The 23020-nt window shown below is 38.6% G+C and overlaps 1 protein-coding gene across 6 annotated transcripts in view; it reads right to left on the bottom strand.

Moving 5' to 3' along the window:
* Positions 1 to 23020, bottom strand: part of NALCN (sodium leak channel, non-selective) — a 238554-nt gene that overhangs the window by 7128 nt on the left and 208406 nt on the right. For 5 of the 6 annotated variants that reach the window (XM_063392374.1, XM_063392371.1, XM_063392372.1 and 2 more), the window contains 17 exons: positions 21690 to 21746; positions 21186 to 21306; positions 20934 to 21065; positions 19075 to 19242; positions 17799 to 17903; positions 17012 to 17118; positions 14941 to 15061; positions 14756 to 14854; positions 11278 to 11371; positions 10634 to 10740; positions 10158 to 10232; positions 7307 to 7426; positions 6241 to 6309; positions 2615 to 2763; positions 1858 to 1951; positions 933 to 1065; positions 296 to 411 (listed from right to left, as the gene is read on the bottom strand). In XM_063392374.1, the coding sequence (XP_063248444.1) occupies positions 296 to 411; positions 933 to 1065; positions 1858 to 1951; positions 2615 to 2763; positions 6241 to 6309; positions 7307 to 7426; positions 10158 to 10232; positions 10634 to 10740; positions 11278 to 11371; positions 14756 to 14854; positions 14941 to 15061; positions 17012 to 17118; positions 17799 to 17903; positions 19075 to 19242; positions 20934 to 21065; positions 21186 to 21306; positions 21690 to 21746 (1867 nt within the window). The remainder of the gene's footprint in view (positions 1 to 295; positions 412 to 932; positions 1066 to 1857; positions 1952 to 2614; positions 2764 to 6240; positions 6310 to 7306; positions 7427 to 10157; positions 10233 to 10633; positions 10741 to 11277; positions 11372 to 14755; positions 14855 to 14940; positions 15062 to 17011; positions 17119 to 17798; positions 17904 to 19074; positions 19243 to 20933; positions 21066 to 21185; positions 21307 to 21689; positions 21747 to 23020) is intronic. The other variant, XM_063392373.1, reaches the window with a different exon arrangement.

Below are 23020 nucleotides of genomic sequence, written 5' to 3' on the forward strand. Positions count from 1 at the left end.
TTCATGAGGCGTCTGTGAGCCCATTTCTTCAGCCCAGGAGGGTCCCTGTGGATGCCAGCAGAGTGGCATGTCAGCCACTCTGCCCAGCTTGGTGTCACCAGCAAATGTTCTGGGGGTGCCCCTGCCACTCTGTCCATGTTATGAACAATATTTGATCATGCTCACTTCTCAGATTTGAACAGTAACTACGCAGAAAATTTTGTCAACACATTATTCCCCCCCACATTCATTTTCAAGAAAAACTGGAAATTTACTGTATCTCTGTGCTTACTATAAGGAAATTATTATTTCTTACCTCTCTTTTGTCATCAACCATGTTCCATATAATTTGAAAATGCCTTAGATCATTATAACTTAAAAGCTGATCTTCTTCAGTTGAGTAAAACAATGAGAAATTCTCCACAATGATAGCTGAAAACCACAAGAAAAAAATACAGCCTAAAGAAAGCCTGTAGTTACATTGTAACATCTAATTCTGTTGTGCAAACTCCACATTAACAAACGCCTGTATGCTCAGACAAGGATTTTGAATACATAATATACTGTCTTGCCACATCAATATTCACCATGCCTTTTAAAAGCTGTATCTCAAACACTGGTGAGATGCCTAATCTAACATCTAGGATCAATTAAGTGAATTACAATGATGTTTGAACAGAGGTTAACTGAAGAAATAAAAGCTTAGAAAACAGTGTTCTGTAGGGCAACTCTACTCTACAAATAAAAAACATCTCTTTGTTCCAGAAGCTTTCATTCCCAAGCTTCCTGAGATTTAGCATCCCCATGCCAAAGAAGTATCAATATCATTATAAGCATGTCAGGTAACATTGGAAGTACAAGGTAGCCTCATTCCTGAAGAGCACAACAGACTCACATCTAACATACTACATGCCAAGATGTACCTTGTTGTTATTAATGTCTATTTCACTTACCAACAAGCAAATTTAGCATGATGTATGCAATGATGACATAGAAAGAACAGAAATACATAAGAGCACCAGCATAATTTCCACAGTCTGTTTTCCAGTAGGTGCTGTTATCTGGTGTACAAAACGGAGGCTGAACCTTCAAATAAAAAAAGAAAACAAAGTAAAATAATAATAACAAAAAGAGATTATTAATTTCTTTGCAATCAATATAATATTTAAGACTATTATTTCTTTAAGGCTTCCTAGTTAGGGAATAATACTGTGGGCATTTTTATGGGCAGGCTGATTTTCTTCCTTGAGTAGACAGAAACCAGGAGAGAGAAGTATGACAAGAAAGGCTGAGGTACAGATCTTACTGCCACACAGAGGCCACACTGTGCATTATGCCACTGTACAGGAACAACCTGGTGCTTTGAAGCACAGTGGCTTTCAAAAGCCACATTTCTTCCCTGCTCATTAATTTTAAAAAGGAGAGGCATATGATCTTCCTTGCAATGGGAAGCACAGATAAACATTTACTGGGGCAAAATACAATGATTCAAGGTGGATTTTTGAGGTCATCAAGACTATAATTCACATGGAATGAGCCAAAGTGCAGGAATCAAAGACAAGGTTAATCTGAAAAGACATCTTGCCCCAGTAAAAGGAGAGATAATAGTGGAAAAGTGAATTATTGCATTTCTGATTTTGAAACCATCTGTTTATTTTTGGTTTTAAATCATCTAATTGCCCAGCTCCATGAAATACTATACTGTGAGTACAAGACTGGAACTGCAATTTGTGCATCGTGTTCTGGGAACATTATTTTCTTGAAGAGATAAAGGCAAGCCCAGCATTACTTGTACAAAGCTAAGATACTGAAAACAGTTTGAGATGGAAGGGTATCTCTCATTTCTTGTCTACTTATCTCTGGCAGTATTGTAATTACCATGCAGTCATGCATAATTTTGTTCCAGTCTTCTCCAGTAACTATTCTGAAGAGTACAGTAATAGCCTTGCCAGCTGATGAAAAATTTGCATGTCTGTTTTAAAGAAAGAGAGAGAGAGAGAATGAGAGATCATTTCACTTCCCAGAGTTAAAACATTTGCAAGAAAAAATGTTTCAATTTTCTACAGTTCTACTATTTTAAACTAAAAATAGTTCAGTATTTGAATGAGCTAGTTGAACTATTTATTTAATGACTTAAGATACAAGAACTGAACTCTAGTTCAGACACAGATCTGAATATTTTAGCTCATTTTATCACAGAGCTAAAGAAAACTCGAGGCCAGTTTGCATTTTCTGTCTCCATTTTCTTTTGTAAGCCTGATGATGACTGGGAAATCTCCAGCTAACAGCCAAGTCAAAGAACTGTCTCCTTTCTGTATTAGCCTGGTTTATGGATCTATGGATCTTGTTTCTGGGTGATGCCAGTAAGATGCAGTAGGTGCACTGTGTTTCAGCATCTTGTGGGTTAGCACAGTACTGCTCTGAAGTAATGAAGAACAGCTCTTAGTCCACTCTGGGTTGGATCAGGGGTCATTTAGTCCAATGCATAAGGAGTGCAAAGATGGCTCAGTGTCTCCTATCCGAAATTCTGTTTATAGCTCTTTAGCCAGACCTGCAGATCTGTCTTCTCTAGCAGAATGTGATTTTTCAGGTTGTTTAAGGAACATTGTCATGACGTGGGAACTCCATAGTGTACCTGTTAATGTTCTCTCCGTATTTCACTGTACCAAATAACACCACTCCGGCAAAAGCATAACAAAGAAGCAGTAAGAACATGCCCACTATGATGAAGAAACTCTTGTACATGCTGACAACCACAGTCAGGAGAAGCATTTTTAGTGTTACCTGGAAAGACAGAGAAAAAGCAATCCGTGACAGCATTCAGGAAAGCAAAGATAAAACATAAAAGAGAGTTCTTGCACTTGCCATTTTGACAACAAATCCAACACATTCATTAATGGATGAGCTCAGTAAAATGGTACATTATGAATATGATTTGAACTGTGTGTGCTTTTTACTTGCTATAGACATCAGCATACCTTCCTCATTTACAAGGTCGAGATGTTGCTCCTCAAAAAGTATATATAGGATAATACATTGTAGGATATTACAGTGATAGCACAGCATAAGCTCAACTATAATATTCTAGGATCAGTATTCTCCTGAAGTATCAGCATTGTCATTGCATGAACAGTGATGCAATAAACTACTTAGGGCTTATCTAAAGTGATCCTGTTAGACAGAAACCACAGATACTGCAGCCTACCTAAAGGAATACTTTCATGTATAGAAAAGGAGATTTCCTTAAGATTAGGGTAGCTTCTTTAAGCCAGTAATTTCTCATAGAAGTTTATGGAAGACCAGGGACACCTTCCAGCAGCCTTCCAGTATCTAAGTGGGGATGACAGGAGAGCTGGAGAAAGACTTTTTACAAGAGCATGACAGAACAAGGGCAACTGACTTTAGGCTGAAAAAGGTTAGGCTTAAATTGGATATTGGGAAGAGATTCTTCACTGTGAGGGTGGTGAGGCACTGGAACAAGTTGCCCAAACAAGTTGTGTATGTCCCAGCCCTGGAAGTGTTCGAGGACAGGTTGAACCGGGCTTTGAGTAACTTGGTCTAGTAGCAGCTGTCTCAGCCATGGCAGAGGGGTTGGAATGAGATGATCTTTAGGGTCCCTTCCAACCCAAACCACTTTGTGAGTCTATGATTCTGCAAAGTTGGCCAAAGAACACAAAATGAGAGGATAATTTTAAAAATTTCATAGGCTCTGGGCCTTTATAATAGACATTACTTTCCCATGCATGTATATATTTACATTTTACTCTTGATAAATTTATTGCTCTAGCAGGTTGTCATGGGTTGGCACTGGCCAGATGTTAGTGCACCCATGAATATATGTTTTTTCTCTAACAACTCCTGTGGGATGTGATCAGGAACAGAGCAGAGCAGGCTTAAATCTTGAAAACAGAAAAAAACCCACCAAAACTTTATTAATTACATAAGAACAGGGACAGAAATACTCTTAAACACACACAAAGACAAAAATAAAAACTTCTTAGAACATTTCTTCTCCCAGTTTCTACCTCCCCACCCATCACTCTTCACAGACCAACCTTTGGGTTTTAGATCAAACAATCACCACTCAAAAACAAACTAATCTTCAATTCAGCAAGGGAGAGAGGAGTCTCTCTCGCACCACAGACTGTTCCTCAGAAAACACGGGTCCACCCCTTATGTGTTTCCATGTCACCTATAGCACCGCCCGGAGAAGTCTGCTAGGGTGACACTCTCTTTTTCCTATGTCTAGCGCTCTCACTGCTGTCTCATAGGCCAAAACTACATACAGGGCTTTTTAAGGATGCTGCATGCCGAGCTCTCCCTTTTTCACTCAGGGGCCGGGGTTCTAGGAGCAGGTCTGCCCTGAGGGCAGAGGGCACCACCTCACCTTCCCCCTCTTTTCTCTGCTCGCTCTACTCTTCTAAGTGCCAGTCACTGTAGCAAAAGCAAGGGGCAGCTGCATCTACCCAAAAATGCAGTTTATGTTCAAAAGAGACTCAAGTTCAGTCCATGGCTGACATTATGCAAGAAAAGTCCAGCTCTAAGGCTACTCTTCTCATTCTTCCATCGAGTTCCTTCCAATCATGCTTTATCATCTCGGTCCCAGGCCGTTTCCCTCTCTCCGAAAACCACTAGTCATGAGAATCAATGTCTAAGAAAAGTTTCTTTCTGCCAAGCAAGGGTTAACAGTTTCTTCTCGGCAGGGTGCTGCAGACCAGGCTGGGCAACCCCCCCACGTGGCTGAGCACCTTCTCCCGGAGTTTGGGGGGAAGGAGGGGGGTGAGCACACACAGAAGGCACTTCCAGAGTTTTCCACCCCTCTATCCTGGACGGGGTAGCTCAGTTCCAGTCTTGTCCCTTCTCCCCCGCCCCGGGGGGGCTCCGGCTTACCTGAGCCCGACCACGTGTTTCCCCTCCCCCACTCAGCCTCGTGGCCGGGCAGGGGAAGGAGGCCTGACGCGTCCCTCTGCTGAAACCGGGATCTGAAAAGAGGCCGAGCCCTTCAGACTCCTGCTTTTAACTCTTTGTGTCCTCAGAGGCGTGTCCAAACCTTTGAGTGACCAACCCAGGTGCCAGCAGAAAAGCTGATCACTGATTGGACTGCCCACATCCCCCTGGAGGAATTCACCTCCCCCCCCAACCACGACACAGGTCCTAACACTCTTAAATACTTTGGATATGATTAAAAATATCCCTTTAATGGGACGGAGGGTGTGATTTTTTTTATAATCATGCCAAATTGCTGCTGACCTTTAGGTATCACATTGCATCAGGATGGGTAAATTAGTGAAACTGATACAGCTGGTAACATGAAAGTACAAATAACTAGGTTAAAATCTTGAAAAAAAAATTTAGAATCAATCAGAAAGCTTTGAAGGCAATCACTTGGTCTGGCTGCACAGAAGCAAGGATTTTTCATTTGACTTCCAAGGCTCTACAGGCCATGTGATCTGAAAGAAAACTTTTCATCTTTACTGAACAAACACTTTGACTTACTGTTCTTAACCCTGGCAACCTAGTACAGCAGTTTTTTCATCACATTTACTTTAATGTGTCAGACTTCACAGAAAATATTTGTATAGTCTAAGAAGTTCTACAGCAAGGGAATGCAGTGTCACCATTTGTTAAATAAATGTGTTTGTTCTCTGCTTATGCTTATTCTGTGTTACACCAGAGGAAATCCAAATGCAAAAGAAATGTAAACTTGAGAAGTGACTTGTTTTGTCACCATCCCAGTGTTTCCAGAAGAACATCTTGGCCAAAATTGTTTTTAAATTGAATATAAATCCTTTACTGTGACAGGACATACATCATAGAGACAAAAGACACAGACCTGCACTCTGAAAAAAGAAACTTTTTAAATAGATCACTACCATAACAAGATGAATGCATTCAACAACCACTACAATAGTCTTGCAGCAAAAATAAATAAAGAGCATGCCCATCACACCTCACTGAAATGAAAAAGGCTGAAAGTAGCATTGTATGTTCAGAGTTGTAGAGAGCATTTTTAAAAGCTGTGGTATTGCAGCTGCACTTTTTTTCCTGAAAAAAATCAGCTTTTCCAATAGCACTATTAACAATCTACTTAATATCCTGACATTGTAAAGATAGCATGTAAAGTTGCAGATTACTGTTTGAATTTTTTTTTATTTCCTAGATAGCAGAGCCTTACAGAATTTGAACGAGAGATGCACAGCATGTAGTCCTTTAATCTAAACACAAGCACTGCAATAATTGTAATTTCTAATTTATACTTACATGCTTCCCACAAATGGAGAAAAACCTGAAGACAATTACACATGCCCCCATCATATATGTGTATGCATTCTGGAACACAAACACAACAGACTTAATACATGGTCCCCCAGGAATCTCTTGAACAGATCTTGATAACTGATTTTTTAGTAATGCAGTGCAGTCCCCATATGAAATAAGAGAAATCATAAACTATTAGCAACAATATAAAGAACACAAACCCACCCCCCCACACATCAAGCCCAAAACCCTTCAGTCCTCTATTAATTATGTCCATCAGGCCCAGTGTACCTGTCTAGGAAGCTGCTGGATTACAGAAACCTTCCAAGCTACTTAGTAGCAGGGAAAAACTGTGAATGTCAGGGCAAAATGACCTGGTCACAAAACCAGGTTTTCCTTCACACAGAACTTGGGGCAGACAAGAGAGAATCCTGCAGACATTCTAGGACTGTGACTTTGATAACTTGTGACTGATGACAAGTATCAACCATCCCTTCTCCTTCCAGTGTAAATAAAGAAACCAGGAGTGTAGTCAAATTTTAAAAAATGGTGTGAAATGAAGGGTGAGCTGATTTCCTCCCCTCTCTATTTCATGTCTTCTTGAATTAAACCCTGCTCCTTAACCAAAACCTGTGGTACAGAATCACTGTTGGTTTTGGGAGGGTTTGTGCTGTTCAGCAGTTTTGAACCTATGCCTTCTTCCAGTCCTCTGCCCCTGTTTATATTCTGTGCCTTGCCTTTCTTCCTTCATGCTTGTAACACCTTTGTTAGCAAGAGCTCTCATTCTCTTCCATCTTCTTCCTTTTCCCACTCACATCCCTCCTAAAGACTTGTTTCCTACTTGTTTCCTATTTACAGGCTCTAACTTGCATCAGTAAACAATTTTTGCACTACCTGATTGCCCAAGACAACGATTCATTTTTCAAAGCATCAAGCTTTGTTTCTTTCAGACCTATTTCAGCCTTGTTAAAATCTCCAAGACTTATCTGGATTTATAGCAGCAATCCTTCTGCTGGTGCTTAAAGATAAAATCATTTTAATCACTGGAATTGCATTTTGTATATCTTACCAGTAAGGCAAAGTGAAGTATGACCCATATAACTCCAAGAGATGTCACCAAGAGATCATACCGGTTTCTTCTGCTTTGCCAGAAGCCAGAAGGTGACATGGCAATAATCTTCATTGTGACCTATGAATAAAACATTTTCTCACTTGTAATGAAGAAATTATTATCCTTGCCATGAGATTCTCCTCCATTCTTCAAAATGCTTGATTTGGCTCATTTTATGAAATAGTTTCAAACAACAAGGGGCAGGTTTCACCTCAGCTAAATATTCCTGTGTGAACTAACTGGATAATATTAGCTTCCCTCAGGTGAAGGAAAACTGGTACTTCTATAGGACCACAGATGACCAAGACCAAGGGATGAACAGCATTCTGAATCTTTTCTCTGTCCCCATCAAGTATCAAAGACAAGAGTGCAGCTAACCACCTCAGAGTGAATGCTTAAGGTATAGATTGCTGAGGTGAAGGTGGGCTTAAGATAGCCTGAAGTCAAACAAGTCATGTCAATAAGGTAGCTAAAAAAGGTAGCGGTATCCTATCTAACTGTCTGTAAGCAAGATAAAATCACATAAGTACACCTGAACTAAGGAATATAATTGTGTTCTGCAGCACGTACAGTTCAAATTCATTAAAGAGCTTTCCTATATTGCAAATATTTCTTGCTTTAAGGAAATAGTCTACTCAGCATCATCTCTACTCAGCTGCATGCAAGAGAAAAAAGCTAAGAACAGCAAAGGCAGTATATTTGTCAATGTACCTGGTAAAAGACAGCTTCCAAAGTGCTTGATATTTCCAATTTAGATAGCAGGAATGCAGATTAAAAGCTCAAGAATAGATACTAATAGTTACAGAAATAGTCACATCAGGTAACAGATTCCAAAGTAGAGTGATGCAGGTAGAGGGAACACCTAAGAGTTTCTCATACACAAATCATATTAAATCTCAGAGCAGATTAGGAGTTACTGTATAAAGGCTATAAATGTCAGGCATTCATTATATTATTTTTTCTATCCCTGCCATTTTACATTTTTTCTATCCCTGCCACTATACAACCCTGCCATTTTACATTTCTGAAAACAAACCCAAATATAAGAGGGTACTTGCTTGAGGTAAAAGGCTGATTTTCCAGTCAGCTTTTTGTTTTACAATCTTTTCTGAAGCCTGACTACAAAATTAACAATATGGTCTGAATCTCTAATTACCATTTGTGTTACTTAAGATATCTTGCCTTCAGTTACCTGAGATGCCCTAGAGAATTGAAGATGGATGGATGGGACTGGCGGGGATGACATAAGACCTGTAAACATCCCTGGCCTTCTGGAGTGGCTAGTGGAGGTGACTGAATCTCACCCTTTGTCTCCCTTGATCACAGTAACAACTTAAACACCTACCTCACATGTAGAAATTAAACACCTAGCTTCAGGCATCCATAATCTTGAACTGAATACCACACCATGGAAATAAAAAAATCACATCTCCCTTTATCATCAGTGGTAACAAAAGTGAGATCTTCAAATTCTTCCTATTTTCCACCGCATATATGTGATGTGGGCAGTGGAGGTTTAAGGCAAGATAGAATCAGGAGTTAGATTTGACACAGTGCCATCAGCTATGCAGAAAGCAGACTATGCTGCATTAAGGAAGGTCCTGAGCAGGAAGCTGCTTCCTTTCTCCATAAATTGTGTGCACTCCCAGTGTGATAGCCTGCCTGTTGAGACAGTCAAAAAATTTTTCTTGGCTCTGACAAAGTTCCTTTGAAATTCTAGAAGTGTATTTGTTTCCCCTGGCAGTATAAGATAAAAAAGTATTTCCAAAGGCATAGTTACTAGGTAAATTAAAACCTGCCCATGTATGACACAAATAAAACTTCTCTCTGTTTGCTCAGTCCCTCCAGAGATACTGATTTCTCCTGGGTAGGGAAAAAAGAAGCAACAACATGGACATACTCTCGCTACAGCTGCTACAAGGTATTCACTTCATTGTTTATTCATCACTACTGGCAAAACCTATCAATGGAACACAGGAACTGTCAGATTGGATTAGAGCAGTGGGAAATGTAGTCTACAATCCTGTTTCTGATAGTGGTCAGTATCAGCTATTCAGAGGGGACTGACAAGAATAGTCAACCAAAAATTTATAAAGAATTATGTATGATCCTAACCACAGAGAAAGCATCTTTTTTATTGTTAAATGGGTATCCTTATATATTAAAAAAGTGTATGTTTTTCAAAATGTGTTTAAATCATTAGATTCCAGTCTTACGAAAATAGGCTAAATACACCTTGCAAAGTTTGTAATAGTAATATTCTTGTAGATAGAGAACTGCTACCACACTGGAGCCAGACTTGTGCAGCAAAAGATAGTACTGGAACTGGGGTGTAGCTTATTAAAAGCTATTAAAATGAAGTATGATATTTAAACCAAAACAAAGCTGAGAGAGGTTGGATTTTGTCACAGTTACAGAATAGTGGGGATTAACACACCAGGCAAAACATAAATGGGTGAAGCAGAACTTCTGTGAGACAACACAGACCTTTTGTTGTATGGAGGGAATGTAATATGAGATGTTGTGAAAGAAAAGAGTTCACTGGGTTCACCAAAGCACACTGTTAAATACTGAGACTTGAATATATAGAAAAAGACACAAAGCTCAATGTGGAGAAGTATGACTACAACACATTAAAATTTTCTTCTTACAATACATGCTTAAAGACAAGTGATGTTGAGAACCCTGAATGTACACATTCAGAAAAAAACACCCTAGTGAAGAAGGAGAAGCATCCCTAATGACAAAATGAAATAAATACATACAAGCCTTAATCTCAAGAAGTCATAAAATTACTTTATTACTTTACCTCAAGGACAAAAATGAAGGTGAAAACAACAGACATTGTTGCTAAAGGCACAGTCACTGGATCTGCAGCATCCCACTGAAAAGCAAGCATAATCCATTCATAGAAGAATAGCTTCATCCAAAATAAGTGCCTCTTCATTGCCTTAACTTTTCTTAAGGGTTTTGTTAATGAATAAATTTCACTTTAAAATATACCCAGACAGGAATGGCATCTTGGTGTAGTCTTCTCTGTCAGACTTACACCTTAACTAGAAACTAAAAATAGTGGACCAGACCACAGAAAGCCAGAAATTGACTGATCTCCACAAGTTACAATTAATCTACAGTGATCTATGGCAACTGAGATTGCTGTATCTAGAAATCAGGTTTCCTTGCATTCATCACACTAATGGCTCAACTGATCATTAACTGATGTTAGGAAATGTGCAAACACATGCTGTACTACTGTAATGAAGTGCTGAAAAGAACACAAATTACCTTAACTGATAACAACACAGACTGGGCCAGAACAAGTACAGCAATAGTTCTCTTAAAAAATGGATGCTGAGTTATGTCATACATCTTCGCTCTAAAGCCATCATTATCTGAAAAAGGAGTTTGAAGAAGAGAGTTAAAATACACAATAACATTTTCCCCCTATTTCTTGACATATTTTCCATGTTCATTAGAGGCAAAATAATCCTTTCCCATTTTCAAAATACATTTCTAATTTTCTGCCACATTTTTCCATATCAAATGGAGCTTCTGAACATATAATTTCAAATACTGAACACCAGTGTTGCATGAAAGCTTTGGTACTTTCAGGGCAAGTGCATCATTCAACTGCTGTCAGGTTAATACATTCCATTCATATCATTACAGCCAACTGCAATATTCTAAATATTTTTCATTTAGAAATCCATTTTTCATTAAGGCTTATCCTAAAACCATCGAAGCACAACCTTTTTTGGGTTGATTTTAATAGTCTTATGGAGAGATCTGTAGTTGGAGCCCATTTCCACATTAACTTATGCACAACCTCCTAGTGGCCTCACGATTACAGCTTTAATTTGAATCACAGACTCCTGGGGAATTATGAACACTAGGGCTCAACATGAATAAAATCAGAATATCTTTGATACCCGGACGAGGTGGGAGATGAAGAGGTTGTGCTATCTTCAGTCTGCTTTTCAGATCTTCCCATCGTCTCTGATCTACAGTGAGTAAAGCTGTCCCCTTAATAAACAAAGAGAAGCATATAAAGCTTTTGTCATTTAACAGCACTGCAACATGAAAACAACATTCTCTTTGATGCCTGAAATAAAGTTACATACACAACTTCCCTTAAATAACACACTGCTTGGGGAAAGAAGGCTGAAGTATCAGCTGGTACTCAAGAGGATTTCTGGACGCATTAGCTGTGAGTTTCTGGGACTCAACTCAGCAGGCACAGTTGCTGCTCTTTGCAGCAGCTCAGTGTGGGCAATGAAACACTGCAGGAGGTCTTCCATTTGACTTAATGTCATTTGCCAGGAAGCAGAGTGGTGGATTTTGTCTGGATTTTGCCGCAGAAAATCCTGTGGCTTGCTAGTGCCACTAGTTTCTTCAGGGAAGGAGCCCTCCACTGCTGCTCTCCACAGCTCTTCTGCTTGGGGAGTAATTGAAATAAAATAACAGTATGCTATGAATCTACCAGAGCTCTCCACAGAGGAAGCACAAAGAGACATGAAGACACACCTTTACAGTGGATGGTGGTAGCTGGTAATGTGTATAAATGTTCACATAACATAGCAAAGTTCAAACAGAATTAAACATTATCTAAAATGACCTTCAAAACAAAATCAGTTCCTTATCACTTTAGAGAACTGTAAAATCTCACAGAAGGATTCTAGAGTTACAAAAACAAAGGAGACCTTTTCAAGGTAAATGTCAAAAGCCTGTCTCCCAGACACTTGGCTCCTGTCCCTGTCAGAAAGGGGCTGCACAGAGCTGGGTGAGGGCTGGCATGATCTTTGCCCTTACCTGGGCGTTGACTGGTCTAGATGCTGTAACTATTGCTGCTGTGCAACTGATAAGGTCAGGATTTCCCCCCCTTAGTGAGCAAAATCTCTTTATGGAGCTGTGTCCCTAGATGGCACCCTGGGAAGAGGTGCCTTCCAACACAATGTGGACAAAGTGACAGATATAAAGGTGTTGACTACTCCTGTCAGGTCCAAACGGCACCATTTAGAAACACTTAGATTAAAAGGCAACACATTCACACCAAGGACTATGTCTGGTTTATATCCTTGGAGAGCCTTCACTGCAAACAAGCCAAAAGGTGGCAAAAAAGTGGACTTTTGTAAAACCTAGTTGTGCCAAATTGCATTGTTGCTCAGAAACTGCCAGTTCCACAAGCAGGATCATCATAAGGGAAACACAGAGCAGAGCACTGTGAACAGGTCTAGGGCTGAAGGAGCTGTGCTTGCCTTTAGACTTCAGCTCAAAGTGCCAGCTAATATTTGACTCGTTCACATCTTCACTGCTGACTAAACTCCTGGAACTTGGGAGCTGTGACAAGTGATAGCTGGGGACTGAAATGGGTTTGGGGCTTGGAATAATTTGGGCTATTGACCTGTCACTGAGACAACCAAGGACAGAGCCCAGAGCTTGCTGTGGTACTTCCCAGTCCAACCTTTCCACACCTGCAGTTCCAACAACTCATACAAAAAACTAGAGCATATCTGAAACAATCGTAATTTTTTCTTTTTAGCAAAATTGTTTGTTCTCATGTAAAATAGTTTGTTCAGCAATTGTCCAATTCTGATCCTCATCAACAATTCCTGTAATTGTTCTAACCATCTATCAGCCATGAATTTTCTAAAGAAAATATCTGCTTTAAACACTAATACATTAGTCAAGTAACTAGTTTTAAGAAAATGAAACCAAACCTTACACTGTGATTGTTTTGCTCTCTACTTTCTGGGCTAGTAGACAGCCATCTTTCAACATATTTTTTTAGTTTCTGGATATTTTTTCAGTCTAATTGAATATTAATTGGGCTAAAGCTCTTGCCCACTTATTTAATATTAACATTTTCAACTCAAATCTGAAAACATTTTCTTTTCTCTATAGTAACTACATAAAAAAGTAACAAGTAGACAAGAAAAAAGAAAAACAAATATTAAATGCCACCACAGATTACTAAGAAACAACTGAAGAAGCTGCACCAGAAGATAGAAAAGATTGATACTTTAAGTATCATGTGAATTCTATAGAAATATTGCCTCATGTGCTAGCAAGTAAGGACAAAAAGTGTAAAGCTTTTTGTATTCATCCATGTTTGAAAATCTGAAGGAAAAGTAATATTGCACAGCTGAACAAAAAGTGACAAAAGCATCTATAAGAATCTAGTGGAGTTCTCATTCTGTAGAAATTTCAGCTTTGTTAATTCATAGCCAAAATTTAGTGAATAAGAAAAGAAAGTATTAGCACATTGCTCCTTGTTCTCTAGCACAGATATATTTTAACAGGAATGACTGCACTTCATCTTACCAAAATTACACCGACATTATGCAAACATAAAAATACCTTCAGAACAGTAGAGGTTTTAGGCTATTTATTCTGCTCATAATCTGCTTGACCCCCCTTCTTGATGCCTTGCTTGCCCACATTAATGCACAGTAATGCGCTGCTTGGCTCTTTCTGGAAGGAGTCAAGAGGTTTCCCTGATGGACAAACCCAATGGTTGTGTTTGCTACTGGGCTCGGGTCAGGGCCATAGCCAGCACCCAGCTCCAGCACAAGCACCCTGGCTGTCACACATCTCCATGCTCCATAGCTCCTTCCCCTTCAGAGCCATGACTGGTAAAAATATCATATCCCATTATTTTTGTGGCTTTGAACTGAAAGATGAAAAAAATTAATAGTTTTGTCTCGATGCCTCAGAGGCACCACAAGAGGCTCAGAAAAAGCCCTTAGTTTAAAGGTTGTGCAGTGTGTGGGCAGTAGTCCCATCCAGAGGATTCTACTTTTTAACAAGTGTAGACATGAGCTGCTCTGAAACAATTCCCCTGAGGGCAGGTTTTCCTACTTTTCAGGGTAATCCAACAAGCCCATGTGAGCTTGCCTAGATCACTAGCTACTTTTTTATTTGAGTGATGGGCAATTATTTTTACAACGTACTCTGTGGTTTGTAAAGAAAAAGCCACACAGCTTTACTTTGGATCTGAAATACTGCAATGGCAGGGCTCTAAAGAGAGCCCTTAGTTGCAACACAGGCAAGCATAACACACTTTTTTATCTGCCAGCACATGTACTTGCTGCATCAAACTAAGCAGCATCTGTAAATACATAGTACTTTATGTTCAATCTCCATCTAGCAGCACAGCTGCACTAGAAATAAACTCTTAATAGCTTTGATGGAGTGTGACTGATTGCTGTCATCACAGGCTTCAATGTTCTAGTAAGTATGGATCAGGTGTATCTGAAGCCATATTTGCAGTTTTGCAAAATGTAAGATGGTTAGCCAGTGCTAAAGGCAGCCTTACCAGGTAATGTAGACAGTGTTTCAGGTTTCTCACAGAACCAGTTTTACACTCAATAAACCCTCTCACTCAGAATAAACCACCTCACTTAGTACCTTGTTTTCATTAAAATTAGCGATGACAACTCCAACAAAAAGGGTCAGTCCAATCATGCAGCCAAGGAATACAAAAACATGGATGTAGATTCCATGGATCTGAATAGACAAAAGTAAGATTAACAGTCAAAAAAAGCCCATAGTTATTTGGTGTAGAATTAAAAGATTTTGATGTGTTTCCTTACCGGCCCAACACGATGAATAATAACATCTCTGACTTCCACCCAGCCTTTTAGTGACAGGACTTCAAATAGTGCCAGCATTGCATTGCCCACATTGTCAAAATTAAAATTCCGAGGATTTGCCCTGAAATGCAGTACACAAATGGGTGTAACCAGTAAAGTTGCTCTATTCGTTACCTTCATTCTTCATAGTCTAACATTTAAATACCTTGCAAAATTGGGATGAAAGCCTCTGAAACATATCCAAGTTCCATAATAGGAATAAGAAAACAATGGCAACAGCAATAAATATGTAAACATAATTTATTAGATCCCTATGTATGTTTTATTTTCTTACTCAGAATCTGACTCCCAGCAATGAAGCTTCTAACATGTTCAAGGCTGGGCTGGATGGGGCTTTGAGCAAGCTGGTGTAGTGTGAGCTGTCCCTGCTCATGGCAGGGGGGGTGTTGAAACTAGAGAATCTTTAAGATTCCTTCGTACCTAAACCATTCTATGACCCTCTGTAGCTGCATTTTAAAGCTTTTGCCAATGAAATAAGAAAAATACATAATTTATGGAAAAAAATTGATCTGATGGCATTGACCAGATTCTAAAAAAAATTGACTTGCAGGAAATCTCTAAGCCCCATAAAAAGATTCGGACTCCATGGTCAGGGAGATTGTTGAGAAAATGCCCTATTTCATTATCACAAGGAACTGATAGCATAAATCAAAACTTACTGAGAGTTCACATCTTCTTGGCTTTCCTGCACCATGTGCTCTGACCTTTTTTATCAATTGAGATTCAAGAGAATGTTTCCAGCTGAACATTAAAAGTACTCTCTTTGGGCTAGGTTAGCACGTTGCTCTCTCTCTACAATCCAAGCCAGATAATCCAAGGAGCCCAATGACTTTTCAACAATTTATAAGGTAAATAGTTGTATTCCAGAAGAATTATTAAGTGTTTGATGCTTCTTGAATCCCACCATTCAGTGAAAAGAGAGCTCTCAGATGTAGATACTTCTTTTTCATGCAGTCCTTAGACTGACATCTGGCTCTGGAAAATCTGACCTAACAGCCAACTGGTGGTATAAATGTCTTTGTGGTAAAACATTTTTCTGCAGTAACAAAACATTCCCCAAAATTTGCAGTTATGTTGATTAAGAAAGTTTTTGCCTATTTCTGGACCAAGCTGAACAGGACTGAATTTGCTGACTCGAGGAAGAATTTCTCTGAAGCACACAGAAACAAAGACTTCTGCAGATGTCAGAGTTTCACTGACTGTTCAAATCACAGCATACCATTTCATTAGTGTAGGGTGGCTCTGAATCTACCACTGCTGATACATTCTTTATCCACACACATGGCCAATTAAAATAATTGTGGCTTTTAAGCTGATTTTGCAAAATGCTAACCAAGTGAAAAATATAAACAATTAAAAAGAGTGAATTTTGCCTGTCCAGGTGTTGGGAAATATCAAATGGACTTATTAGAATTCTAATAAAAAACCATACATTAGCTTTTCAATACATTATTTTTACTGCACTTCTGCACCAGATAGACCACAAGGATTCCCTGCACAGGAAAAAGAAAGAAACTGCTAGCTGGCGTGGTTAATGGCCATAGAAGAGAAAGACTGTTTTTAGATATGATATAAAAATTTGTTTTTATGGGTAGCTGTAGGCAGGTGGATTTTCATTTCTTTTCCTTCCCATCTTTTCCTATTTATTCTTAGGTTCTATTGTTGCTTTATGGATCTCAGGTTGCCTTCATAATAAAGAGTAACAAAGTGATGATATTTTCAAGAAAATAACTCCCACTGTAATAATAACCAAACCAAATCTAATTCCTATATAGGTTCAGTACCTAGAGGTTTTGTCCTTCCTTGCTGGTGTATGAAGTAGAAGTTAAGTCTGGAAAATTTCATATATCTGGCTTTTTACTAAATATAGCAGAATTCTTACTCTTATTATCATTTGAATTACAATAAAACCCCTCCATCAGTAATTTAATGTCATCACATTTGAGCCATTTTTTTCCTGCATCAATAGTTGCATTTTTGAAGAAACATAGGCCAAAGGGTAGTAACTCACCAGACTCGTGGCACCCAGAATCCAGGCTTCTTCTCTCCAGGTCTTAACTTTAAATTGAGATTTTTGGAAACACTTACATTTATTCTGAAGATGCCATGACAATCTTCCTATAGTGAAATAAACCACAGCCTGAGATTAAGCAGAAGTCTGTGAGAGATGCCAACATGCCAGCATAAAAAGCACATTTGCCATGATGGGAAAGCAATATACACAGAAATGAAGAGTTATTTATAAGTCTGTGATTAATAGTCATGGACCGTTACCCAAATGAAAAACAAATCTTAGTAAGTGTTCTAATAGCCCTTCTCCTTCAGGACTGACAGTGCTTTTCAATTTGCAAGACTATGTAGCTTTTCATCTCTTTAGGTCATGATGGAGTAGAAACACAGTTAACTTTCTCCATCTAACCCACATGGCATCCCCAGTGATTTGGACCTTTGGGGGTCTAACCTGTTTTTCAGTTGTGGACCTAGGAATGCAAAGCTGTTATTTTCCATGATTAATTCCATGTGCCATCCAGTTCTTTGCAGATAACATGGCATTCATTTGACAACTTTTTTTTAGTCAGTCCCCAATATTTGGACCTGTTTTACTTCTTATATGGAAACTCATCCTTACCCTCACTTGCTGACCCCTAAATCACCTTTCCCTCCATCATCCTGCTTCTGAACAAGAAAGTGCATAAAAGATGTCTTTCTCATATGATAGCTCTGATCGCCCCTCTTGCTTTTCCCAGGCAAAAATGCCACAACATACCATTATTTTGAAGCAGAAAAGCAGTTCTTACCCTAGAGATGATGTGAGGGTCATTACATTTAGCCAGTTTTCCAGCAAACAGCTGCACTCCAAAGCTTGCGAAAACAAGCATTAACGTCAGCAAAAGAATAGAAACCTGTAAAGATGAAGTTGGACTTGTCAAGCTCTTCTTCTGCAGTCTTGAAAAAGGGGGTCATATCCCTTGGTGAACTGCAGGGAGGATCATTTTGTGGTATAAACCTGGAGATATGGCTTTTGTGATAGACATGTTTCTTTAGGTTCTGGTCCAAACAACCAGGACCAGTGTTACATTAGTCTTATTTTTAACATAGGACCTAAAAATTGAAGGTAAGGATAAAAGCTTTCTTGCGCTCAGTGTACCACCTTCCTAAATTCTGTATATATAAGAACTGCCATTCACTTTAAAGAAACTGTTTGAGTACTTTCATAACGCTGCTTCTGTTTTGCTGATTCAGGCTAATTAATCTAATGAAGCCATTGTTAGATATTTAATTCCAGGATAGTTCAAATGAAGATAAGCATGAGGAAATTAAGATGTAAATATCTTTAATAGAATACAGTATTTATGAAATGCCAACTAGCCTCATACCTTTTGTCCTATTGCTCATACCTTTTGCTTTATTACTCTCTGCAAATATTTTGTAGCTTAGTGTTTTATAACAACCTGACCTAACAAGCCTTCTGTTAAGGAATAAGACAGCTGTTGCTTAGGCTGACCAGTATCACATAGGGTCTCAAGACAATAGATTATGTCTGATCAAGCAATCACAGACTCCATTGTTCTCCATTGTTGTTGTTAGTACTATAAGCATGGCCATGATCATAATAACTACAATGACATAAGAATGAGATCCAGATCCACGAAGAACAGCTGTATGGTTTTTGGCTGCCTCTCAAAAAGCTTGAAGGTTCAAAAAGCTTGAAAAAACCTGCAGCTCAGAAACCAGGTTTACTTTTGTTCTCACAGAGCTGCTACTTCTCACCTTCCTTGACTAACCACAACTGTGAAGAAGGGGTAGATTTTTTTCAGTAGTCCTCCTATGTAATTATGACTAAAAGTATGCTAAACAAGTAATATAATTTCGAAAAGAATCATTAGAACAGCTTTACTCAATATGAGTTACTTATATGTTAATTTTTAGCCCGTTGTATAGTCATCTGCAGTGACACCACATGAAAAGTAAACAGACAATGGTGAAAAGAAAAGAAAACACAAATTTTATATCAAAATGTCATCTTATTACTCCTTCATATATTTTCACAAGAAAAAAATAATTGACACATACCAAAAAAATTTCCTTAAAGCCACTAAACAGCTCTCGCACCACTTTCCTCATCTGTGGGACCAGTTTGAAAATTCGAAGAGGTCGGAGGCAGCGGAGCACCATTAAGAGCTGAGCTCCGGATTTGGCAGGGACGTTCTGAGGCATCCAGCACAGGAATATCAAACTCACCTGGAGGTGGCAGAAACAGAAGAGGCCAAGAAGGGTCAGGCTTACAATGTCTTACTTGGCATAGACACAGCACAGAAGGTCAATGAACACTTCTCTACCTCAAAATTAAAGGAAAGACTAAGGCAAAAGAGCATCTCCTTTAGAAAAAGGGCTTAGATCTCTCATGTTCTAGCTTATTGTCCTAACTAATGGGCATCGGCTTGTCTTTTCACTCAAAATCTATTTTATATGCTTAATTAGATGAAATAGTTCCAAAAGGAGAAATCAATTTGGCTGATTCAAAACAGGGACACAAACTATATTCTCGGAGCAGGCAGCATTATTTCTCTCCCTCCTTCTCATCTCAGAGATCCTACCCTATAACTGATAAAGCCTCACCTGGAAAGTCTATTAACAGTTTTCCTGACAGTTTTTCCTACCACTTTATTAAAGGCATAAGTGGTTTTGTCACCATTTATGGTGACTATAAATGTGGTTTCATTACACAAATGTTACGTTTTTGGAAGTGTTTTCAAACAGCATAGTTGTGTCGTGTAGCCTGAACAATCTCTGACAAATGTTTATTGATTTAACATCTCTTAAGTGCTTCTTATTTTTTAAAAGCCAGTGTTATCATAGGGGGACAGAGGTGAGAGTATCACAAAGAAGTGCACAAAAACTGGAGGATCAAGATTATATCACCAATTATTTAAAACTTGATATAATTTGTTTAAAAACAGTGATAAAAGGCAGCCATCCCACCAAAACAAACAGATTTGACAGTCCTTCTGACTTTCTTCCACAGTCTTTTAAGATCACCACAATCACATCTGGAATATCCAAACTACACCACCTAAATTTTTCCTTTAGACAAGCAGAGGGATTCAGAAAGACTTCAGGAAACTAAAGCACATAGAAATTATGCATAGTACAGTAGGAGTTCTGTACAAGTATGCATATTTTTATTTATGCTAACAACAGAATCTTTGATACAAACTGATCATGACAAATTTTATGCAGCACATCTGCCTGGTGGAATAATCTCTGGAAGATTTAATCTAAATCCATCAAAGCCATTTTTCTCAGTAATTTCTTCAGTTAGAAAGTATTTCATACTCTATTATACTGAATACTGGTTTTGACATGTTCTGTGGTGTTTACTGTCATATGTGAAGAGGAAATGGACACCTTCCTCTTGCATTTTAATGGAATGCAAGAGATTTCCCAAAAATGTTGAGAACTGTTGAGAAACGTTTTTGCCTGAGAATCACTTCTGATAGAGGTGGGATACAGGTTTCTTCTATAGCAACACCAGCAACAAAGATGTGATCTCTGTCAAATGGTAAAGGCTTTTGAAACACCTTCAATAATGCAGGAATACTGTTGAGAGGGGAAGAGGCAATTAATATCTATGAAACAGGTAAAATTAGGATTCTCATGCATAAAAATGTTGAAACAAGGTCAGAGTTCTTGAGTTTACACTGAAGGATAATCAGATCTGACACTTGAAACATATCAACAAATAAAGAATTAGAAAGGGCCATATAATGATCCCACACTAAATTGCCAGGTGTTTATCACATCCGTGCATCCCCACTGCATTTGCATCAGGGTACACAGCCAAACTTTTTGACACTTCTAAACATTTATACAACCAAACATATCAGAATTAAGAATGCCACAAAAGCCTTCCATAAATATAAAAAACTTACAAGATATATAAATATGTCCATAACTCCTCCAAAGTCCCTAATGACAGCTGTTGGTGTAAAGAACAAGCCATCTGCCATAATCTTCAGATTAAGCTCAATGCTCATGAATATTACAAAAACATATTCAGCAATCTGAAAACAGAAGCAGAGACCAATCATAATTTAGGAACAGGCAGTGGAGAAAAGCAAGGGGACTGTGGTTCAGTAATTGTAAAATGATTCAGTAATTGTAAAATGGTTCAGTGGCAGTACCTGGAGTGTTGGAGCATGCATAACTCTTCTAAAAGGGGATTCAAACATCATGGAAATGCAGGAGCATATCGTAACAATGATCATGACCCAGTCCAGGTAAGTAACCAAACCCAGCAAGTCACTGTGAACAATACATAAGGAAATGCCATTACAGAAAAGCCCTCAGCTCGGTGTGGCTTTGTGCCTACACTACAGTTAAGTGCTTTCCTATCAAAAATAAATTGAGCTCAGAAGTGTCAAAGATTTCAATATTTCAGAAATGCATAGTAAAACTAAAGAAGTTGCATGCAAGGGAAGAAGAAAAGTCTGATTAAAAAATTCTCTTTCTGTTCATCCTTCTCCCCAAACTACTCCATGGTAAGAAAACCCTTTTTTGGAAAAAAAATAATAAAAAAAAAGAATACATACACATGTGCATGCACATTTACACACATCTATGCATGTGTGCACACACTTATACTGCAGGCTTATGAGACCAAGCAAAGTTACTTTTGCAGTGCTTACTAAAGCTGATGATATTTGGTATTTTTCACAGCTCCAGTAACAGGATCTGTTTTAGAGCTATAAAAAGAAGAAAAAATACAGTCATTTATATTTTATTTTAGTCAGCATTATAATTAAACCATGCATCCATCAACTCAAAGTAATTTCTGTCCAAAATCAAGGCTTGATTTTATGCTGTCTTTATTTTAAAAGTCTGTATAAATTTCATTTAATTCTATGTAATTTCAGTCATACTATCAACACAGCTAGGATCACTAACTCATTGCATATGTGTAATTCCTCTAAGATTCTTTGAACTGACAGTTTTTTGGGTCTTGATTTTGTAAACAAGGACTTAATCTTGTAATTTTCTTGGGAATAAGTGGGATAACCTGCTACTGAATTTAAGATACCAAAATGCTCTTTACAATGACTTCAAAACTTCTTGGACTATGGCTGGATGAGGCTCTGAGCAACCTGGCCTCGTGAAAGGTGTCCCTGTCCAAGGCAGAGGGGTTGGAACTAGATGATCCTTAAGGCCCCTTGCAACTCAAACCACTCTATAATTCTGTGATCATATGATATCCTCAGTTAACATACACATATACACACACACACAAATCCTTCCACGAGCTCTATGTTTTTTATTATTTCTTTAGTCTTTTTCTGATTAGTATTTTTAGATTCTCTGTACCTTGTATTTTCTGAATTTTCCCATGTAATTGCTGTGCTCCACCTGCCATATCCAAACACCCTTTTTAGGCAAAGAGAACTACCCTATAAGTAACATGCACATATCTAGGTGACATGAATTAAGTTTCTGCTGCAGCAATTATTTATCAATTTCCTATAAAGTAGAATGACTGCTGTGGGAGAAACTACAAGAACACTTTTCAAGAAGCCTCCCCTGACCCACTGGTTATAGGGGCTTTTACTTATCTTCCAACTCCCGTAGGAAATCAAGCCAAGACAGGATCTGCACTGACATATCCTATATTTCATTGGAGGGCTCTAGCCATTGGGATGTGAAATTGCCATTATTTCCTTGCTGAGCTTAAAGTGGAAAATGGACTGAACAGACTTGAGGAATTACCACCAGCGAGATTTCATGATTATGAATTACAGGAATGCACAAGACATACAAGGAGAACAAGAAACATCTTCCACAGGCCAGGTTCATCCACTTACACCAGTAAGCACACAGAACATACTGTATTAGGTGCCTTCCCCCTGAATCCACTGACTTTTGATTCTTAAACTCATGCCTCTCCCTAGATTGTACATAGCAGCATTCCTCAGCCTTTTTTAATTAGAAGAAAATATGTATCCTATCAGTTTGAAAAAGATATCTA

The sequence above is a fragment of the Prinia subflava genome, chromosome 3, assembly GCF_021018805.1.
Source record: "Prinia subflava isolate CZ2003 ecotype Zambia chromosome 3, Cam_Psub_1.2, whole genome shotgun sequence".
Classification (NCBI taxonomy): Eukaryota; Metazoa; Chordata; class Aves; order Passeriformes; family Cisticolidae; genus Prinia; species Prinia subflava.